The following is a 17,952-nucleotide window of genomic DNA, read 5'->3' on the forward strand; positions in this document are numbered from 1 at the left end:
TGTTCATTGTTCATATAAATCATTCATATTTCTTCATAATACTATTGTTCATTGTTAATATTGATATATGCATTATTATATGTAGATTAGTGTGTGTGTGTGTGTGTGTGTGTGTGTGTGTGTGTGTGTGTGTGTGTGTGTGTGTGTGTTGTGGACTGTATATAGAGAGAAAAATTAATATACATATTAATAATATTAATAACATTATCCAAGATTTATACAACAATTAAGATTACAACTATTTTTCATCATTTCTTGCTAGCTATAGCATTAACTAACATCAATTAAACTTATTGTAAAGTGTTACCAGTTGTTGTTTTATTCATAACTGAGTACTCTAAAAAAATATAGAAATTTTACTACAAGAGATATCAAATACTGCCTATAATGGATTCACAGAAATAGCAGGCCTACTCATTTGCATTAAATTAAATTTACTTTATACTGTATATATATAAATATATATATAAATATATATATATATATATATATATATATATATATATATATATATATATATATATTTTTTTTTTTTTTTTTTTTTTTTTTTCTTGCAATGGTCTGATACACCATGCAGCTTCTTTCCAGACACTCACTTGTCACTATCTTTTGTGCTTTTTTTCTGGAATACACTTTCTTTGAACACAGTGATTTGCTGATAAAAGAGCGTTTATAAGCCATTAGGATGTATATTGCCTCGACAGCATTTGAGAGGTGAGGAGAGGTGAAAGCACTTAGACTCCATAAGGAGACAGACAAGCAAGGGTGCGCTGAAGAGCTATTCTGTTCCAATTCATCTCATGTATAAAAAACCTTGAACCGCATTAGTATTCCTGATGTCAGCAGTGAATTCTCTCTTTTCAATCAGTACCTGTTCAAGTTTTTGTACAGCTTCATGGACCGCCCCAGGGACTTTATCCCAGCCAATCGTTGACATTTTTTACATGAAATGCATTGAAGATCAATGATTTTAGGCATGAAAGGCAGACACCATTGAATTTCCAAGCAAATATACTTGCTCTTCCCAAGACAGGAGATCTGTTGGTAACCCACCAACTCGATCAAATATCAAAGGGCATTCATCAGTTATAACAAAACCTCTTTATCTCATGAAGACATTCAAAATTCACTTCCAGCCCATTCCAGCACTGTGGATAAAAATATCCAGTGATTTTTTTTTCTTCTCACTTCAGTGAGCAGGAGCTCAATGCAACCCACTTTACCTTAGACTCCTGCAGAACATCCACACTTACAAAGTTGTGCAAAGCAAGGGGTTTAATCCCTCAGGGTGTGATGGAGTGAAGCAAGGTAACTGCGCTTGAGGGTTGGCAATGGTTAATTTCGTGTGACAGAGTCTACTCAGTTAGAGAGAAGCACTTTACTAGGCAATACATGAGAACATGCTATCAAAAGCCACTCCAGCAATAATGAATTTGAGCTCTGCAGGGCTCAATCAATAGGCACCCCAATAGGTGCTTTAAGATACAGTTCATTGTATGGTTGGTGCTCAAAAGCATTGCATTAAATCCACCATATAAAGAAAGTGTCCATGACATTTCACTAGCCAGCTCTTTTCTTCAGCAGGGAGTCATAGGTAGCACTAGCATCTGCTTCAAACATCAAAACAAACCACATAAAAGACAAAAATAGTCATGTTTCCCAGTCTCTCAAACAAAATGGATCATTACAGATCCATATTCTGCCATTTAGATCCAATATCTCCGTTTACCTCCATTAAAGGGCTCTGTGGAGGATCCAAGTAGCAGATGAGTCTTATTAAAGCTTCCAGCCTGCGTTGAAGTCAAAGGACTTGCACCACCATTCTAGATAGGATTGCTGATGTTCTGTCCTTGGGGTCAAAAAGTAGGTCCAGAAAAGTACCTACAAAAAGTTCAGAATGTAACAAATTGGGGAAAAAGCTCCTGCTGCTGCTGAGAGACACTGAGACAATCTGTGCTATGGTCTGTGCTAAGAACGTCTGAGAAGAAGGTTGTGATAGCAAGGCTTGTGAAGTAATTTCTTCACAGTGAGGTGCATTCCTTGTTTGACTAATAACATTATAGGTGGCTTGATTTTTCACAGTGCTGTCAAATGCAAGTCATAAAAGCACTCCTTAAAATAAATATTAACAGGTTACTCTTGCGGATCTGTTCCAAAGATTTTTGGGAATAAGGCATGAGGTGAATTAATTTTTTCCTTACTGAAATAAGATAATCTGGAGCCTGTAGGTATAAAGAGCATTAAGCATGTGAGTAATGTTCATTTTTTACTGTTCCATATGAATAAAAAAAAATAAAAAATAAATTGACTGTCAACTCAAACAGAGGCTTATCAAGCCAGCGGGAGATTAGATGAATTGTAAGATCTGATCATGTTTTGCTGTTTTGACAAGGGAGGGAGGGCAGGTCATTGAAAGTGCTGCTCTCTGCTGTATGTTGTAAGACACTGCAGCTGAATTTTTAAAAAATAAGTTCATGCAACATTCAGAATGATCTTTATTTAATAACACTAGGGGAGCTGCAAACTTGAATGCACTTAAATAAACCAAAAGGCATTCCCTGCATCACTTTTGAAGCATCCAAGTAAATCTGAAAAACAATGCTTCTAAAGATAATCCTACAAAACTAAATGGTGTTTCCACAGCTATCATGCTACAAATTCATGAACCAAAAAAAATGTTTAATGGGTGTATGTATTATGTGATGGAGAAAGACATGGACAACAAGTATAAAACAAAAGATTGACAACTGGTGTGAAATCACAGCAGATATTAGCAGACTTCATGCATCCATGCAGTTGTCAGTATAAAGTCAAAATTTCTGGTATAACTGGAATGAATGAGTGCCAGCTGAACATGAACCAAAAAAAAAAAATAAACCTTAGTGCCTAATTTTTAGGCCATTTGTCTAAAGAATGAAACGTGAAGGTGCAGTTTCAGTCAGCATGACCTTGAACTGGTGCCTCACTCTTGAGAACTCAGGAAGGTATTGGTTCACTGAGAAGCAGGTTTCAAATACTGTCATGTGGCAGTGAAGTGATGACAGATACTGTTGTCAAGTAGATATTAAGATAGGCCATGCTGAGATGTAGGTTGAGATCATATGAACATATTTCAGCTTATACTCAGATACTTTCAGCACAGCAGACAATGACCAGACTTGCTAAAGTCAGATAAATTCAGGTTTTTGTTTCAGTCAGGGGCGTCATGCACTCATTATTTTTGAGGGGGCACGAGTATGGGGTTGGGGCTGTCATTATGTGACACACCGCATCCACAACAGCACTTATGTTTTATTTTTTCCTTTTTATTCGAAACATTCCCAAACGCATTAACTGAATTATCATGAAATATCTTGATTCTCACCTTTAAAGACTATGTTGATCTATAGTGGGTGATGGTCAAAGTAACCTAATAATGTAATCTAACTATGCATAAAAAAACCTGCCTGTTTACTTAATTAACATATATGGGTGTCATGCCAAAACATATTTTTAATACGACTGTGTTTATATTTAATGTGAATTTAACACTGAAAGTTAATGTGAATAAAAACATTGCAAGTTAGGCTACTAATATAACACTTTCATTGTACAGAAAGAAAGACATTTTCACTGACACTCTAGTTCGAGCACTCTCAAAAACTCCCATTAAAATCGCTGAAGCTATTTACACTATGAAATTAATATCTTACAGATTCGTACACACATTTGCACTTTGTTGTTTCTGATGAGAGTATTCGCCAGAGAGGTAGCCTATTCAGTCAGCGAGCGAGTGAAGAAAACACTGGCATTTTAGCGATGACTCATCTGGACATCTCTGATTGGTCACTCCATTCATAAGCTCAACAGCATCGTGTGTGATTGGTTAAAAACTCGGCTGTCTCTGGCTCAGCGTCAGCCAGCGAACGCATAATTGAATTTAGCAGCTGATGATATGATGCGCTGAACGTTATAATCACACCGGCGTGATTGTATCAAATATAGAAAATATTAATCGGCCATTTTTTTTTTTTTTTACTTTTGAAAGCTGCTTTCAAAATCCACTTGGCTCAAAAATCTGAGGGGAAAAATCTTTCCCCCCCCCTTTTTTTTAGTAACCAAAGAATAAAAATAAAGAGAGAGAGAGAGTAATGCGAATTTGTCAGAGATACATTTTGTGTATGAGATAACTGAGTTTTAGACTCCATATTAGCTTTTTATAGTCACCAATGCTTGAGTCTTGCACCATACATCTCTGATCTCTGAAAAATCAACAACAACAACAAAAAAACAAACAAACAATTTTTATTTTTATTTTTACATATTACATAGTAGTAACTAACTAAAGTTGATTCTGGTAATGTGACATCGCCATGGCACTGCCCATGGGGGCTACCATGTAGTTTAAAACCCAGTTTATTCTAGAAGACTGATATACATTCATATAAGATAAATTCATATAATATTATATAAATTGATTTATTGCTATAAAATCTAATATGACTTAATTGTTTTAATTGCACTTCTCAAAAGCTGTTAATTTATTTTTGTAAAACTAATTAGCTCATTAGCTATATAACTTTAAATACAACTTTAAATATAACTTTTTTTTATACTTACATAATACTTACTTACTTTTTTATATAATTACATAAATAAATCGATTCCCAAAGTTACCTTTGTTGGCATGGCATGTGGTTATGTGCTTGATGGTACGTCACTCACTGTTGAGTTATGAGTATTTATGCATGTAGTTTCATGCAGACAGTCAAGTGCTGCTGCTGATGCGCCGTTTCAGCCTCCTGTTCTGCCAGCTGCACTTCACTCTCAGACGCTGCTGTTCATCCTGAAACACGAATGAAGCCATGCAAAAAGTGCTTTATACTTTTTTTGAGCGTAGGAGAAGCAGATGATAAAACCAGACTAAACCAAGTCATCTGTGTCCGTCCCATCAAAAGTTGGACTAGTTTTGAATTGGGTGAGAGATCAGGCGTGAAAGTCTCCTCTCAGCAGCAGCATGAGCTCTCCACCTCACAGTACAGCGACAGAGCCTTCGTGGACTATTGGACCTTCAGATCTGGAGATGAGCGAAGCTCTGCACATGCGAAATGACAGTGTGCGGCTCGGCAGGAGCTCCCCGGCGTCTGCGGAGCCGACAGTGATTACTCAACGCCAGGCATCTCACCTCCATCCCCGCATGTCCGTGTACAGCGCCACCCGTCCCACACTCTCTAGATCCTTCTTTCAAGGACGTGTATATAATTTCTTGGAGAGACCTTCGGGTTGGAAATGCTTCGTGTATCATTTTACAGTGTGAGTATTTAACTCTGATTGCTTAGTTTAGAGAATAAGAAATAGTCTGCGACATTAATATATTTTCCTATTCAGAAATGTAGTTTCAAAATTCGTTTATTGTTGCAAGAGGCACTGCTTTTTATTAAATGTTTGATGAGAGTACAGTGTTGTGCGAGATGATTGTTCAAGGTCATTTTTCATTTAGCATTTTTCATTTTGCATGAAATAGCCTAATCTTCTCTTCAGTGCAGCGCTTCAGCATACAGAAACTAAAGTATCTTCCAAAACAATAAATAATAAATTTATTGCAATTTATGTCATTTATTGTTGAGTTCAACATAGAAGTTTCTTCTTCTTCTTCTTCTGTCATGGTTTTAAATATTGTTGTATTAACTGATACACTCAAAAAAATAAATTGTTGAATGAACATGATTTATTCGTAGCACCCATTATGCATCTAATCAAATCAAGTAAACTTGCACTGCTTCGAATAATAATTTAGTTACAAATAACAAGAATGAATCATTTAACATAAGTAAACGTGTTATATTCTTATTAATCAGACATATTTGTATTTTGCAAATCAAACAAGTGGCTAGTTGACTTTTTTGAGTGTACCCTGGAAAACAAAAAAGGTGTTTATAATATATAAAAACTGCAACAGTTTACAGCTTTTTGATGTTTGAATTAATCAACGTATTAATACATTTATTCATGGAACTTAAAAAGTTACCTTGAGTTAAAATCTGGCATTATTATAACAATATATTTTGTGATTAAGTTAACAAGAGGTCTATGTAAATAGTCCCTCTATTTACATGGTTTTACATTTTGTTCAATATTTTTTTTAAACTTCCTTGAGGAATGTGCATATAAAAGAGAGTACAGGAAGCAAAGCCTTGTTGTCTTGAACTAATAACATCACTTCAGTACTCATTACATGAATACAAGATGATGATAAAGTCCCTGTACCTCAAACAGCAAAGTATTATGTTGGCAACACATGATTATGGGTTCATATAAATGAACTGACACAAAGGTGTACCTTAAATTCAGTGTCATTTGCTTTAGATAAGAAGACAAAAGATGGCAAGTGGTCAAACAATGCAGCCATATTAATTAATCATGCCCTAGTGCATGTTGTGAAGAGGGCAAATTATTTAAAAGTAAATTATTAAATTTTTCTCAAAACATGCATCAATCAACTAACCTATGATGCTTGTTGGTTTGACTTTAAAAAGTCAGGAAATGCAGTAAGATTTGTGGTGCAGGGGCTTCTGCACATGAAAAAGCATTTAAAAAAGCTGTCATGTCCTTATCCCAATCTTTTTGCTTAGCCTTGTATTCCTATATTCCTAAAACAAATCTAATTATATTGTAATATAAAAGCTGCTTTGGGATAATTTTTGGAATATTAATTAAACAAAAAATTACATTTTTGTCTCTCTAGTATTACTTGATCTTTAAGAACTTTTTACAGTGGTATGAATAACCTAAAAGGATGCTTTGCAGCAGAATGTAGTCGTTTTGTAATTCTCAGTATGACTGGACTCATTGAACCTTTCATGGTCTATATCTCTAGCTGGAGAGGAGGTGATAGCGGGCAGCTAAACTTGGCTGCAGAGGTGACTCTGTTCAGCAGGGGCCCTGTGGGTTTGGTAACCCTGTGACTCAGTGGTGTTGGGCAGAGCTGCCAGGAGAACATGGGAATCTGACTGTGAGGGTGTAGCATCGCTGTATAGAAACTGTTAACAGCTTCACTAATCGTGGATCATTTGACTGATTCTTGGTTAAATGCATTTGTAAGAATGATGAGCATGAGACAGAGGGTTGGAGGTTAGTCTGTAATTAACGGGTTGCTTGTGATGTATTATTCAAAGTGATTTATGGTATACTAATATTGTGATGGTCCCTATAGAGGACAGTGAGGTTAATTGCATCGCTTAAGGGCACAACTGGGCTCTCTGGGCTCCTCAGTGCATAATTCATCCCCACCTGTTGCCTTACTAGCCCAGGGCCTTGAGCAGGAGTTGACCACTTGACCACACTGTTAGCTGCAACAAGTAATTGAAGAGTCTCGCCTGAATACAAAAGCGTTCTTCTGCTGTGTGCGTGTGGGAGGCAGGATATGTTAGCCAAGAATGTGCACAAGCTTATCACTGCTTCAAAGGCTGCAAAGTCATGGGGGAACGAAAGGCACTTATCAAAGTGTGACCCTTGTTTGTGTACATGTGCACACACATGCTGTTGGAAAAAAAAACTAGTAATTGTGTGCTGTACAGTGTTAATGTTATCTGCCCAGCAGTATGTGAGTGAAATGTCTCTGTCTATCTATCTATCTATCTATCTATCTATCTATCTATCTATCTATATGGTTAAAAAAGTATAAATACTTAGTATATATAAAATGTTCTGGAACAGACAATGCAATAGTGGTAAAAGCACGTTTACTCACACTTATGAAGAATGAAGTGACATGTGGCCAAGTATGGTGACCCATACTCGGGATTTGTGTTCTGCTTTTAACCCATCCAAGTGCACTTACTGTATGTGTTGCGACATACTGTTGAATTAACACTAGTCAGACTCAGCACTGCGCGAGCAGCGCAACGCGACTAGACAACAGAACCCATTATAATCAGCAATTCTGACTGCACTGGATGCGGCACGGATTGACACAACAAATCCCCGACAGTGAACTGGTGTCCCGCTCTATTTCTGACATACAAGCATTCGCACCGCTTCTGACCTGAAAGAGAAACTGATTCGCGACATGAAGAAACTGCGCTCGCATCCGATGTAGATGTTTTAGGATCACAAAGCATGCCATTCAAAGACTATTTTTAGCAACTTGCACTACACAGTGTCTTGTAATCTAGTAATGTCATCTGTATGGTTCTGCTGATGGAGTAATCCTGCGTTTGCATCTCTCTAGTATTTCCTCTCCTATTACAAGCACATATCAGTGGGCGGGGCTAAAAAGGTAGTGCTGTTGAAGCAGGTGTTGATCTTCTCCTGTGGAGGCGGTGCTTAGCCACACAGTTACATCATAAAGTGTCACATTATAAAGCTTGGTTTCAATAAAAGCTGATTTTAACCTAATGAGAAAGTTTTGAGTTCTGAAACTTACAGGTTGTTTTTTTATTGTATACTGACCTGTCATATATCAAAAGATCAAGGAAAATGTGATTTCTCAGTTCATGAAAAATAACTTCAACCTCAATTTAAATTCACCTGGAATTGAACTGGAATTTAAAAGGCATTCTGAATTTGATGCACCCAGTTTAGGTCATTATTTCAGCATTTGAATCAGCGGTGACTGAAGTTGATCAGCCTGATTTGAGAGTGGCAGAGTTTAGCATTGTTTGCACACACATATTTTGATTCTGTCTGTTGCATTGTTTCTGCCTCAGCCTTTCTTTTTCAGTCGGTTAAATACTATACATTTCAGTGGTTTCTGCAGGTATGAATAGTTCAAATTACCTGATGCATATTTGATTCTGTTTAGCTCCACTCATCAAAATACTATTTCGCATTGCCCTGATTATTTTCTGTGGTTTTTAACTCTTATTGATGTAAGCAACACAATTGTTTACTGTATTTATAATCCTTAACTAACTGCCATGGATTGGTAGATCAGTTATTCGCTGCACTGCACGGTAGCCTCTGGCATGTTTATTGACATGTAACGTCTCTCACAGACTGCTTGCAAGGTTATGTTTGTGTGTTTACTTACATTTTTGGCCACTCCCTCTGCATTTGTGATGACAGGCAACAGCTGGGCACTGTTCGACTGTGGCAGCTGGGTTTCATACCTCTTGGTGTTTCATTTTTATTGTTAATGCAATCAGGCTGATGAATTATTGAGCTGTTAGAGCTGTTGTAATGGGTTAAGCATCACTGCCAAAAACAAACACTGAGAAACAGCATTTACAAATTAGACTAACCAGTAATGCACTTGATGTTGTACTATTGCTGCTTGTTAACAATGTGCAGCTCAGATTACTTTAATATACGTTTTTAATTACAAGATCAAATTTACTCTTAATTAAATCAATAGATGCCTTTCATATCTTTATATTACAAAAAAGCTGTTTTGTGCTCTCCTTCATATGGTGTTGGACAATTTGATTGCTTTGGTAAAACAAATTAACAAACATGTTTAAAGCACATGAGAAATGATGTTGTCAAAAAAAAAAAATCAGAAAATATATATTTTTTGAATGTCCTCTGAACATTCTGAAATATTTTATTGTTGTTGTTGTTAAAATGACATGTCTTCCTTTCTGCAGATTCCTCATTGTGCTTTCTTGCCTGATCCTCAGTGTGCTGTCCACCATTGATGAGTATCAAACACTGGCTAATAAAACACTATTCTGGGTGGTGAGTCTTACTGCTTTAGACTTACAGTATGTTAAATATTCTTAACTGAATCTAAATCATTGTGCTTCTTAATAATATCTATGATACTAAGTGGACTTGGATGATTGATTCTCTTTTGTCTGTTTCTCAACCTGTGAACAGGCAGCATAAGTAGCAAACAGGCATAACACATAGGGATCATTGACTACACTGGATGTGTGGCATGAGGCTCTGGAACTCTGACCAAAAGCAAGCTAGTGTTTTTGAAGATGGCAGTGGAAATGTTCACATTTGCATGCAACTCCTCTTTAACATGTTCTCCATAGTGTTCACTCATAGTGTTCACTGCCCTTGTTTGTGTCCAGCAGAGGGCAGCAGTTTATCACTTTTCATGGTTATTTTGATGCATGGCTTAACATTTTTTGGCAATGCCCCTTTTTGAAACTAGAACAACCTTTGCCCCCGTCTAATGTAGGAAAAAGAAACACTCATACAAGAGCAATATTAAAGGGAACGTCCATAAAAATAAAAAAAAAAACCGCCCTACTCCCTTCTTTCCATATATTATTTTTTAGTATTTTGTTATCTGTGGTACACAATAATGATAGATGAAAAGATGTGATTGTAATTGTCAAGCTCCAAAAGAGTCTAAAAATATAATCAACTATCAGTGCCCTATTTTCCAGGTCTTCTTTGTTGTGAGGAAAAGTTGTTATTCACTGATAATCTTTCTCTCTGCCATACAAAACTGGCCAGTCAACACCATTAGAAGAAGAAAGGGAATATGAAATTGCGTACATGGGAAATTTAAATGTGCAAAAGTAAATATCATTTAAGAACTTGGGCCTTCCTCTTTACACTTTTCACTTTGAGAACCACTGCCTTGATGTATTTAAGGTCTGAAACTCTCTCAGCATTGTAACTGACACCACAAAGTCTATATCAGAGTAGCAGCTCAGTAAACAGAAGATGAAGGTGTTCTGTTGTCTAGAATGACAGCTTGAGCTGGCTCTCTTAAATCATTCTGTTTACTTTGTTCAATAATCCATGGCAATGTATCTGTTAAGCATTAATTGCTTCAGGCCTTGTTAGCGCATCTGAGACTTTGTTTTGATCAATATTCAGATCACAGTCTGTCAAGTAATTAATGTGCTCGTCGAAGCATTTCCTCCTGACAGAGGCTGTTAAATATGAACATAATCAATACCATCTACAAAAACAATAGCTAGCTTTTATGTCAAAGGTCCAGAGCCTCAATGCCATATGTCTAGATTAGTCAATATTGCCCAGCATGCAATATGCCTGTTTGCAAGCTTATGCTGCCTGTTTACAGGTCGAGGAACAGAGACAAAAGAGAATCAACTGTCTAAGGCCAGCGGAAAAAGGAAAAAGGGAGGGATGGAGATTATAACATGGTGACTGCATGTCAGAGGTCAATCCGACCACCGGCTAATGGGATTAAATCTATGCATTGTGCTCATTAGCCTATGCCTAGCATCACAAATTAATTCCACCGTCTAGGGCTTGATGCAGAAAAGGCCCTCTTGGATTAGCTATCTGGCTACAGCAGCTCTGAGCTTAACCAAGCTCACAACAGGTGTTGTCTATTGCCTGTTAAGGGTAACCATCAAAAATCAAATAGCATACTTTTTAGCATGGGTGGATACTGGAGTAACATAAGGGAGAAGGATGTTCTCACAGGAAGTAGAACCCCTGTTTTAAGAGATGAAACCTTTGCTTAGACCCAACCACCATGTCATCCCTACCCCCAATTCCTACCCTATTTTAATGAGGCATGGCCCTCTACATTGCGTCTCACAGCTGTTGAGGCAAACAAAAGCAGACTTGCCCTCTTTTCATGACGTTCAAAATGCACGCTAAGCCACGATCAAAAGTTCTTTACAACACTAAAATGTTTATGTGCCACAGATATATAAGAGTGTCCATGATAAAGAAGAAAAATAATCCAAGTTCTTTGAAATGCAGTCTTTGTATTCATATTATGAAGCATGTTAGAGCACACATCTTAATTTGGTAAAAAAAAAAAAAATAAGAAGAGGAAATTTGTACATTGACTTAATTGACAAGCATGTTGTTATACAGTATATACAATATATATATATATATATATATATATATATATTGTTGGTTATAAACTGGCCTGATATCATGAAGAAAAATGACTTATTTTTTAAATATATTTTTCAAAGTATTTATTTTCAAATTATATGTCCCACAATGAAAATCTAAATTCAGAAATTAATTCAGAAAAAAAATCTCATCAATGAAGTCACTATATATATATATGTGACCCCCCACCACAAAAAAACCATTAATAAGCCGCTGTATAATTATATATATATATATATATATATATATATGTGACCCTGGACCACAAAACCAGTCATAAGTCGCTGGGGTATATTTTTAGCAAAAAATCATTGTATGGGTCAAAATTATCGATTTTTCTTTTATGGCAAAAATCATTAGGATAAGTTATAAGTAAAGATCATGTTCCATGAAGATATTTTGTAAATTTCCTACCGTAAATCTATCAAAACGTAATTTTGGTTAGTAATATGCATTGCTAAGAATTCATTTGGACAACTTCTAAAGGCGATTTTCTAGGTATTTAGATTTTTTTGCACCCTCAGATTCCAGGTTTTCAAATAGTTGTATATCGGCCAAATATTGTCAGATCCTATTAAACTTATTTATTCAGCTTTCAGATTATGTATAAATCTCTATTTCGAAAAATTTACACTTAAGAAAAAAGTTTTTGTGGTCCAGGGTCACACACACACACACACACACACACACACACACACACACACATATATATATATATTTCTTTGTTTTTACAAATGATAGAACACATCATTCACCCTTCTGCTACTGGTTTAGCATATGTAGGATATCATGGTTAAGATCCCCAGATTCTCTTTTTTTATTGTAAGTGCTTATGTAAATTAATCTAAGCTTGTCAGGCAAATCTTACTAAATGCAGATTAACCATTAACCTAAAACCAATGGTTTAAGTCTTTTTCCAGTGTCAGCCACTAATAGTCTTGATAGGCCCTGTTAATCCAGATTAGCATGACATTGTTTCACCGTGAGCAGAGAGAGCTACTGCATAATAGCACTACTAGCCACACACATGCCGCTAACACTTATTAACTGAGCCTATTCTGTGAGGAAAAAAGACTATTCTGTGTGTCACACTTCTGGAGTGAAGCCTCAGTGGTTGATCATTACCTGCGCAACATCGGTAGGCGGCAGAAGTCACACGGACGTTACGCCACACACGGGTGCTGGAAGTCACACAGGACACTATACTGTGCTGACACCACGCTCCTTGAGAAATCCCACACCCAAGGGTTGTGATCTCACATGCTTCCCCCTGGCCCATATGAAGAGTCATAGCTGTCACCAAACTTCCTCCATATGCTAAGTGTGATAACACATCATCAAGCTCTGTCTCAAGGTGTTGCAAGGACAGTAGTCCTGCCACGAGGTGCTAACCCCTTTTCCAGGCAATTATCAGCTACAGAAAGAGCACTCCCTTAATTGGACAGAACACAGATGTCTCTCTCTTTGTCAGTGAGAGCCCCCCATGAATGAGGCCCCTCATGAATGGCCAATAAAACTGTAAATGAACAAAAGCCTATATCATGATGAAATGTTTCCTATTTGAAACCACCATGAATGCGCAATGAGCATTTATTGCTGTATTTGAGCAATCTGCAGTAATGTTTTAACTCTTGGTCAAAAGAGCTTTAAGGCTTTTTGTGATTCGTGCAGCCAAGTCAAGTCAAGTCACCCTTATTTATATAGTGCTTTTAATAATACAGATTGTGTCAAAGCAACTGAACAACATTAATTAGGAAAATATTGTGTCAATAATGCAAAATGACAATAGTAAACACTCATTTTTCAGTTAAAGGCAGTTCTATTCCTCATTGAATTCAGTGATGTCATCATCCAGCTCAGTTCAGTTTAAATAGCATCTGTGCAATCAAGTCAACAATATTGCTGGAAATTAAGTGTCCTGAACTAAGCAAGCCAGAGGCGACAGCGGCAAGGAACCAAAACTCCATCGGTGACAAAATGGAGAAAAAACCTTGGGAGAAACCAGACTCAGTCGGGGGGCCAGTTCTCCTCTGGCCAGACAAAACCAGAAGTTCAATTCCAGGCTGCAGCAAAATCATATTGTGCAGAGGACTCAACTGGCAGCGAATAGAAACTAAACATTATCCAGTGCATTTTTATCTTTCCAGAAGATGTCCCGCAGTGATTAGGGTTGAAGTGTGATTATTTGTCTGAAGTGATGTTTCCTGTTTTGAAGTAAAAGGCTAACCCCTGGAGTTTTTAAATATTTGTCTCTAAAGCCCCTTTCATTCAGCCATTCCGGAAAATACACGGGTAATGTGTCCCGGCAATTGTTCCCGGGTCACTAGATTTTGCTCCTTTCACACTGCCAGTGATTTCCCGGAATACGTGAGTGCGTTCACACACAACCCCTAAAGGTCCCGTAATGACACGTGACATCAGGATGTGACGTGTAATGTACGAGTCGAAAACGCTAGGCATGTTAACTTTCACTTAAGCTGGGAAATGATCTCAGCTTCAGCGCAAATAGTGAGAAGCAAAATGATCTCTGCTTCATTACAGTTTGCACATAGTTTTTTCGTCACAAACGTTGATCTGCCTTCAAAACCCCCCTTAAAAGACCTTAGGGAGATACAGATAAATCTGTGTAACTTCTCAAACAGTGTTTTAATGTATGACTTTTCAGTCAGATGAGTTAAAGAGTGAAATATTTCACCCAAAAAAGAAAATTCTGTTATCATTTACTCACCCTCGTGTCATTCCAAACCTGCATAACCTTGAGTTCTTTTGAGGAACATAAAAGAAGGTATTTTGAGAAAGGAGGTCTTTTTTTGTCTCACATTCTCCAGAATAACATCTTTTGTTTTCTCTAGATGAAATGAAGTCATACAGGTTTTTAATGACATGAGGATGAGTAAATGATGACAGAATTTTCTTTTGTGGTTGAACTATCCATATAAGAGCTCATTAATTCCTCACTTATTCCCTTAAAGTTTGCACAATGTCACATCAGTAACAGATTTGCTTTGTGTCTTTCTTTTCAAGAGTGTGAAGGGTTAGTTAATGCTACCGTCTATTATTTATTATCGGACTTCAAGTGTTTGCTTTGGCTAGAGCATAAAAGGCTAGAGCAGAAGAAGTCACTCAATGCCAAGAGTCACAAGCTCATAGTAAGTAAATTTTTAATATTTGATGTAATCTTATAAGATTGAGGACAAGGGTCAGCTGGACCTTGCTGTTATTACAGTGAACCCTTCCTCTGCTCACTCTGGTGACTGCATTCCAGCTGCGTTCTGGATGGGATATCTGATCGCCATGGTAACTGAGAGAGGCCCTTGCATCTGGGGTCTTGTTTCCTCTCACCCTACACCCCCCCAAAAAAACTGATCCCATGGCCTCTGTCGCCCACTGGCCGTCCACCCAGACCTTTCGCATGCCAGCTGGTCAGTGTGATCACAAGCCTAGATTTAATTAGATAGCAAGTAGAGGAACCAGCAGCACGGAGTGAACAAAGTGGGAACTGCTAATCAGACATAATTAGAGGGTTAGAAAAGACTGTTCTGAAATATTTTAAGTATTTTATGTAATCTTAAACATAAAAAAAAAACTTTAAAACAAGTAAAAATTTTAAATAATTGACACAAACACAGTTTAGCTTGAAGCAGTTTTCATGTTCTTATTTGATAGGATAAATAAACAATGAGGAGTGAAAATTATTATTGTAATTTTTTTTTTAAATATTCCTAAAAAATATCAATTGTATTTGACTTGATAAACAGTGAGTTGGCCTACTTTCAGTCTAGTTGCTTGCAGTCTCTCACCTCTGCTGTGACCTCAGCTACTTCAACTCACTTTTCTGCTGCTTTGCGTTGTTTCAAACCTCATGTCCTGTCTAATCCCACAGGCTAGGGCTGTGCCTGCAATTTCATTTCATTTTTGGAGGAGATTTAGACAGGCTAGGCAAGTGAACTCTCCGGCTTTGTGCCAGCAGCCGTCCCTAGGCAGCTGACCAAGCTCCTTCTTAGCCTCTTCTCAGACCCGGATCCAGCTCTCCAGACTGCTTATGTGACAGAGGGCTTCACAGCCAGGCTCATAACTCATACATGTCTGGTTCCTCACAGCTCTCAAAGGGCCTGCGCTCAGCAGACTCTCAGCCTTCCTTTGTTTTCTCTTCTCTAAGAAGGAGACAAGGGCAACTGCTGTTGTTGGCCATGACCATGAACCAGCCGTCTTGTGTTTTCACACAGCCCTGTGTCAGTGTTAATATGCATCTGTTACACGCATCTCATGTATATTAGTATTATATGCTTTATGAATTGCAAACTACATTCCAAATGATGCATGACCAAATTATTACTCGGCTATTATCTTTTATCCCATACAAACAACAAATACGATTAATTCAATGGATTCTTTGTCCACAGAGCTGTCATTATATATCTCAGTCATGGGATTGCAGCATTGAGTTGCAATAGGTGCATAGCACAGTGGAGGATTTTGTTCCAGACATACCTCATAAATGTTTTAAAAAGGCATTATTATTCCTCATGAGGAATATCTAGATCACCAAAGGGCTCTACAATGACAGCCATTCACATTTTCCACATAATAAAGCTGTATTGCTAAATCCATTCTCAAAGCAGACGTCTCATTGCTCAAATAAATTACCTCCCTATACTTTCAGAGTTATATTATAGCACAGCATTGTACATTATGTCTCTGTCAAGTCACTTAGCTCTTTATACTTACATTGTTATGTTCTAGTAAATCTCACATTATGTCTCAGTCACAATCATTTCTCATTGTCAGGAGCGTGTAATATCAATAATATATGCCTTTAGTGCTCTTTTGTGAAAGCATAGTGTGTCTGTCTCTTTCATTCTCTAGGAATTAGTGCTAGTACTTTTCTTTGGTCTGGAGTATGTGGTACGTCTGTGGTCATCTGGATGCCGGAGTAAATATGTGGGAATTCTGGGCAGGCTTCGCTTTGCCCGAAAGCCCATTTCTGTTATTGGTGAGTGTGTAAATGAATTTTCAAATTTTCTTTGTGTATTTTCTGATAGTTGTTATTGGCATGTCTACATGTTTTTCTTGTTCTAGACCTGATTGTGGTGGTGGCCTCTATTGTTGTATTGGCATTTGGCTCTAAAGGTCAGGTATTTGCCACCTCTACTGTCAGGTAAGGTTAATATTGTAATAAGTCCTTGTGGCACAGGATTAATCAGACTTAGATGTAACTCTTTTGCATTGTATTGAAGCCATGGCATGATGATTTGTTACAGAGGAGTCCGCTTTCTTCAAATCCTGCGAATGCTGCATGTGGATCGACAGGGAGGAACCTGGCGGCTGCTTGGATCAGTAGTCTTCGTACATCGGCAGGTATATGCTATATGTTTTTTTTTTTGTTTTTTTTTTTTTACATTCCCGGGTTTGGGATGATGTTAAAGGTTCTTGAATTTCTATAGAGGTACTCAGTAAACTGAAGCAGTATTTTTTAATTTTTTTTTTTTTTTTTTTGCATTCACATTGGTCCAACTGCAATAGGAAAAAAATAACTTGGTAATGACTTTTCAATTAAAGGGATACTCCACCCCAAAATGAAAATTTTGTCATGAATCACTTACCCGTCGTTATGTCATTCCAAACCCGTAAAAGCTCAGTTCATCTTCGGAACACAATTTAAGATATTTTGGATGAAAACTGGGAGGCCTGTGACTGTCCCATAGACTGCCAAGTAAATAACAGTGTCAAGGTCCATAAAAGGTATGAAAGTCATCATCAGAATACTCCATCTGCCATCAGACGTACAATCTGGGTTATATGAAGTGACAGGAAAACATTTTGTAAGCGAAGAAAACAAAAATAATGACTTTATTCAACAATTCCTTTGTCACTCATCCGCGCCACAAGGATGAGTTGTTTTCTTTCAAATCAAAGCTAAATACACGTAGAAACAGCCATCCTTGTGGCGTGGATGATACAGAAGAGCATACACAGCATACAGTGATATGGAGAGCCACAGGGGAGACCGTTGACAAAGGACTTGTTGAATAAAGTCATATAATGACATTAACATTCATATAACCCAGATTGCACATCTGATGGCAGATGGAGTATTCTGACCACGACTTTCATACCTTTTATCGACCTTGACACTATTATTTACTTGGCAGTCTATGGGACAGTCACAGGCCTCCCGGTTTTCAT

General features: G+C 37.4%; 1 protein-coding gene across 2 annotated transcripts in view; it reads left to right on the top strand.

Annotated features, from left to right (window-relative positions):
* The first annotated feature begins 4,743 nt into the window (after nucleotides 1-4,743).
* LOC109069967 (potassium voltage-gated channel subfamily KQT member 1-like) overlaps nucleotides 4,744-17,952 on the top strand; it is a 37,743-nt gene continuing 24,534 nt past the window's right edge. For both annotated transcript variants that reach the window (XM_042760648.1, XM_042760647.1), the window contains exons 1-5: nucleotides 4,744-5,292; nucleotides 9,567-9,657; nucleotides 16,633-16,759; nucleotides 16,846-16,924; nucleotides 17,028-17,124. In XM_042760648.1, the coding sequence (XP_042616582.1) occupies nucleotides 4,997-5,292; nucleotides 9,567-9,657; nucleotides 16,633-16,759; nucleotides 16,846-16,924; nucleotides 17,028-17,124 (690 nt within the window). In that variant the 5' untranslated portion in view covers nucleotides 4,744-4,996. The remainder of the gene's footprint in view (nucleotides 5,293-9,566; nucleotides 9,658-16,632; nucleotides 16,760-16,845; nucleotides 16,925-17,027; nucleotides 17,125-17,952) is intronic.

The sequence above is a fragment of the Cyprinus carpio genome, chromosome A7 (genome assembly GCF_018340385.1).
Source record: "Cyprinus carpio isolate SPL01 chromosome A7, ASM1834038v1, whole genome shotgun sequence".
Taxonomy (NCBI): domain Eukaryota; kingdom Metazoa; phylum Chordata; class Actinopteri; order Cypriniformes; family Cyprinidae; genus Cyprinus; species Cyprinus carpio.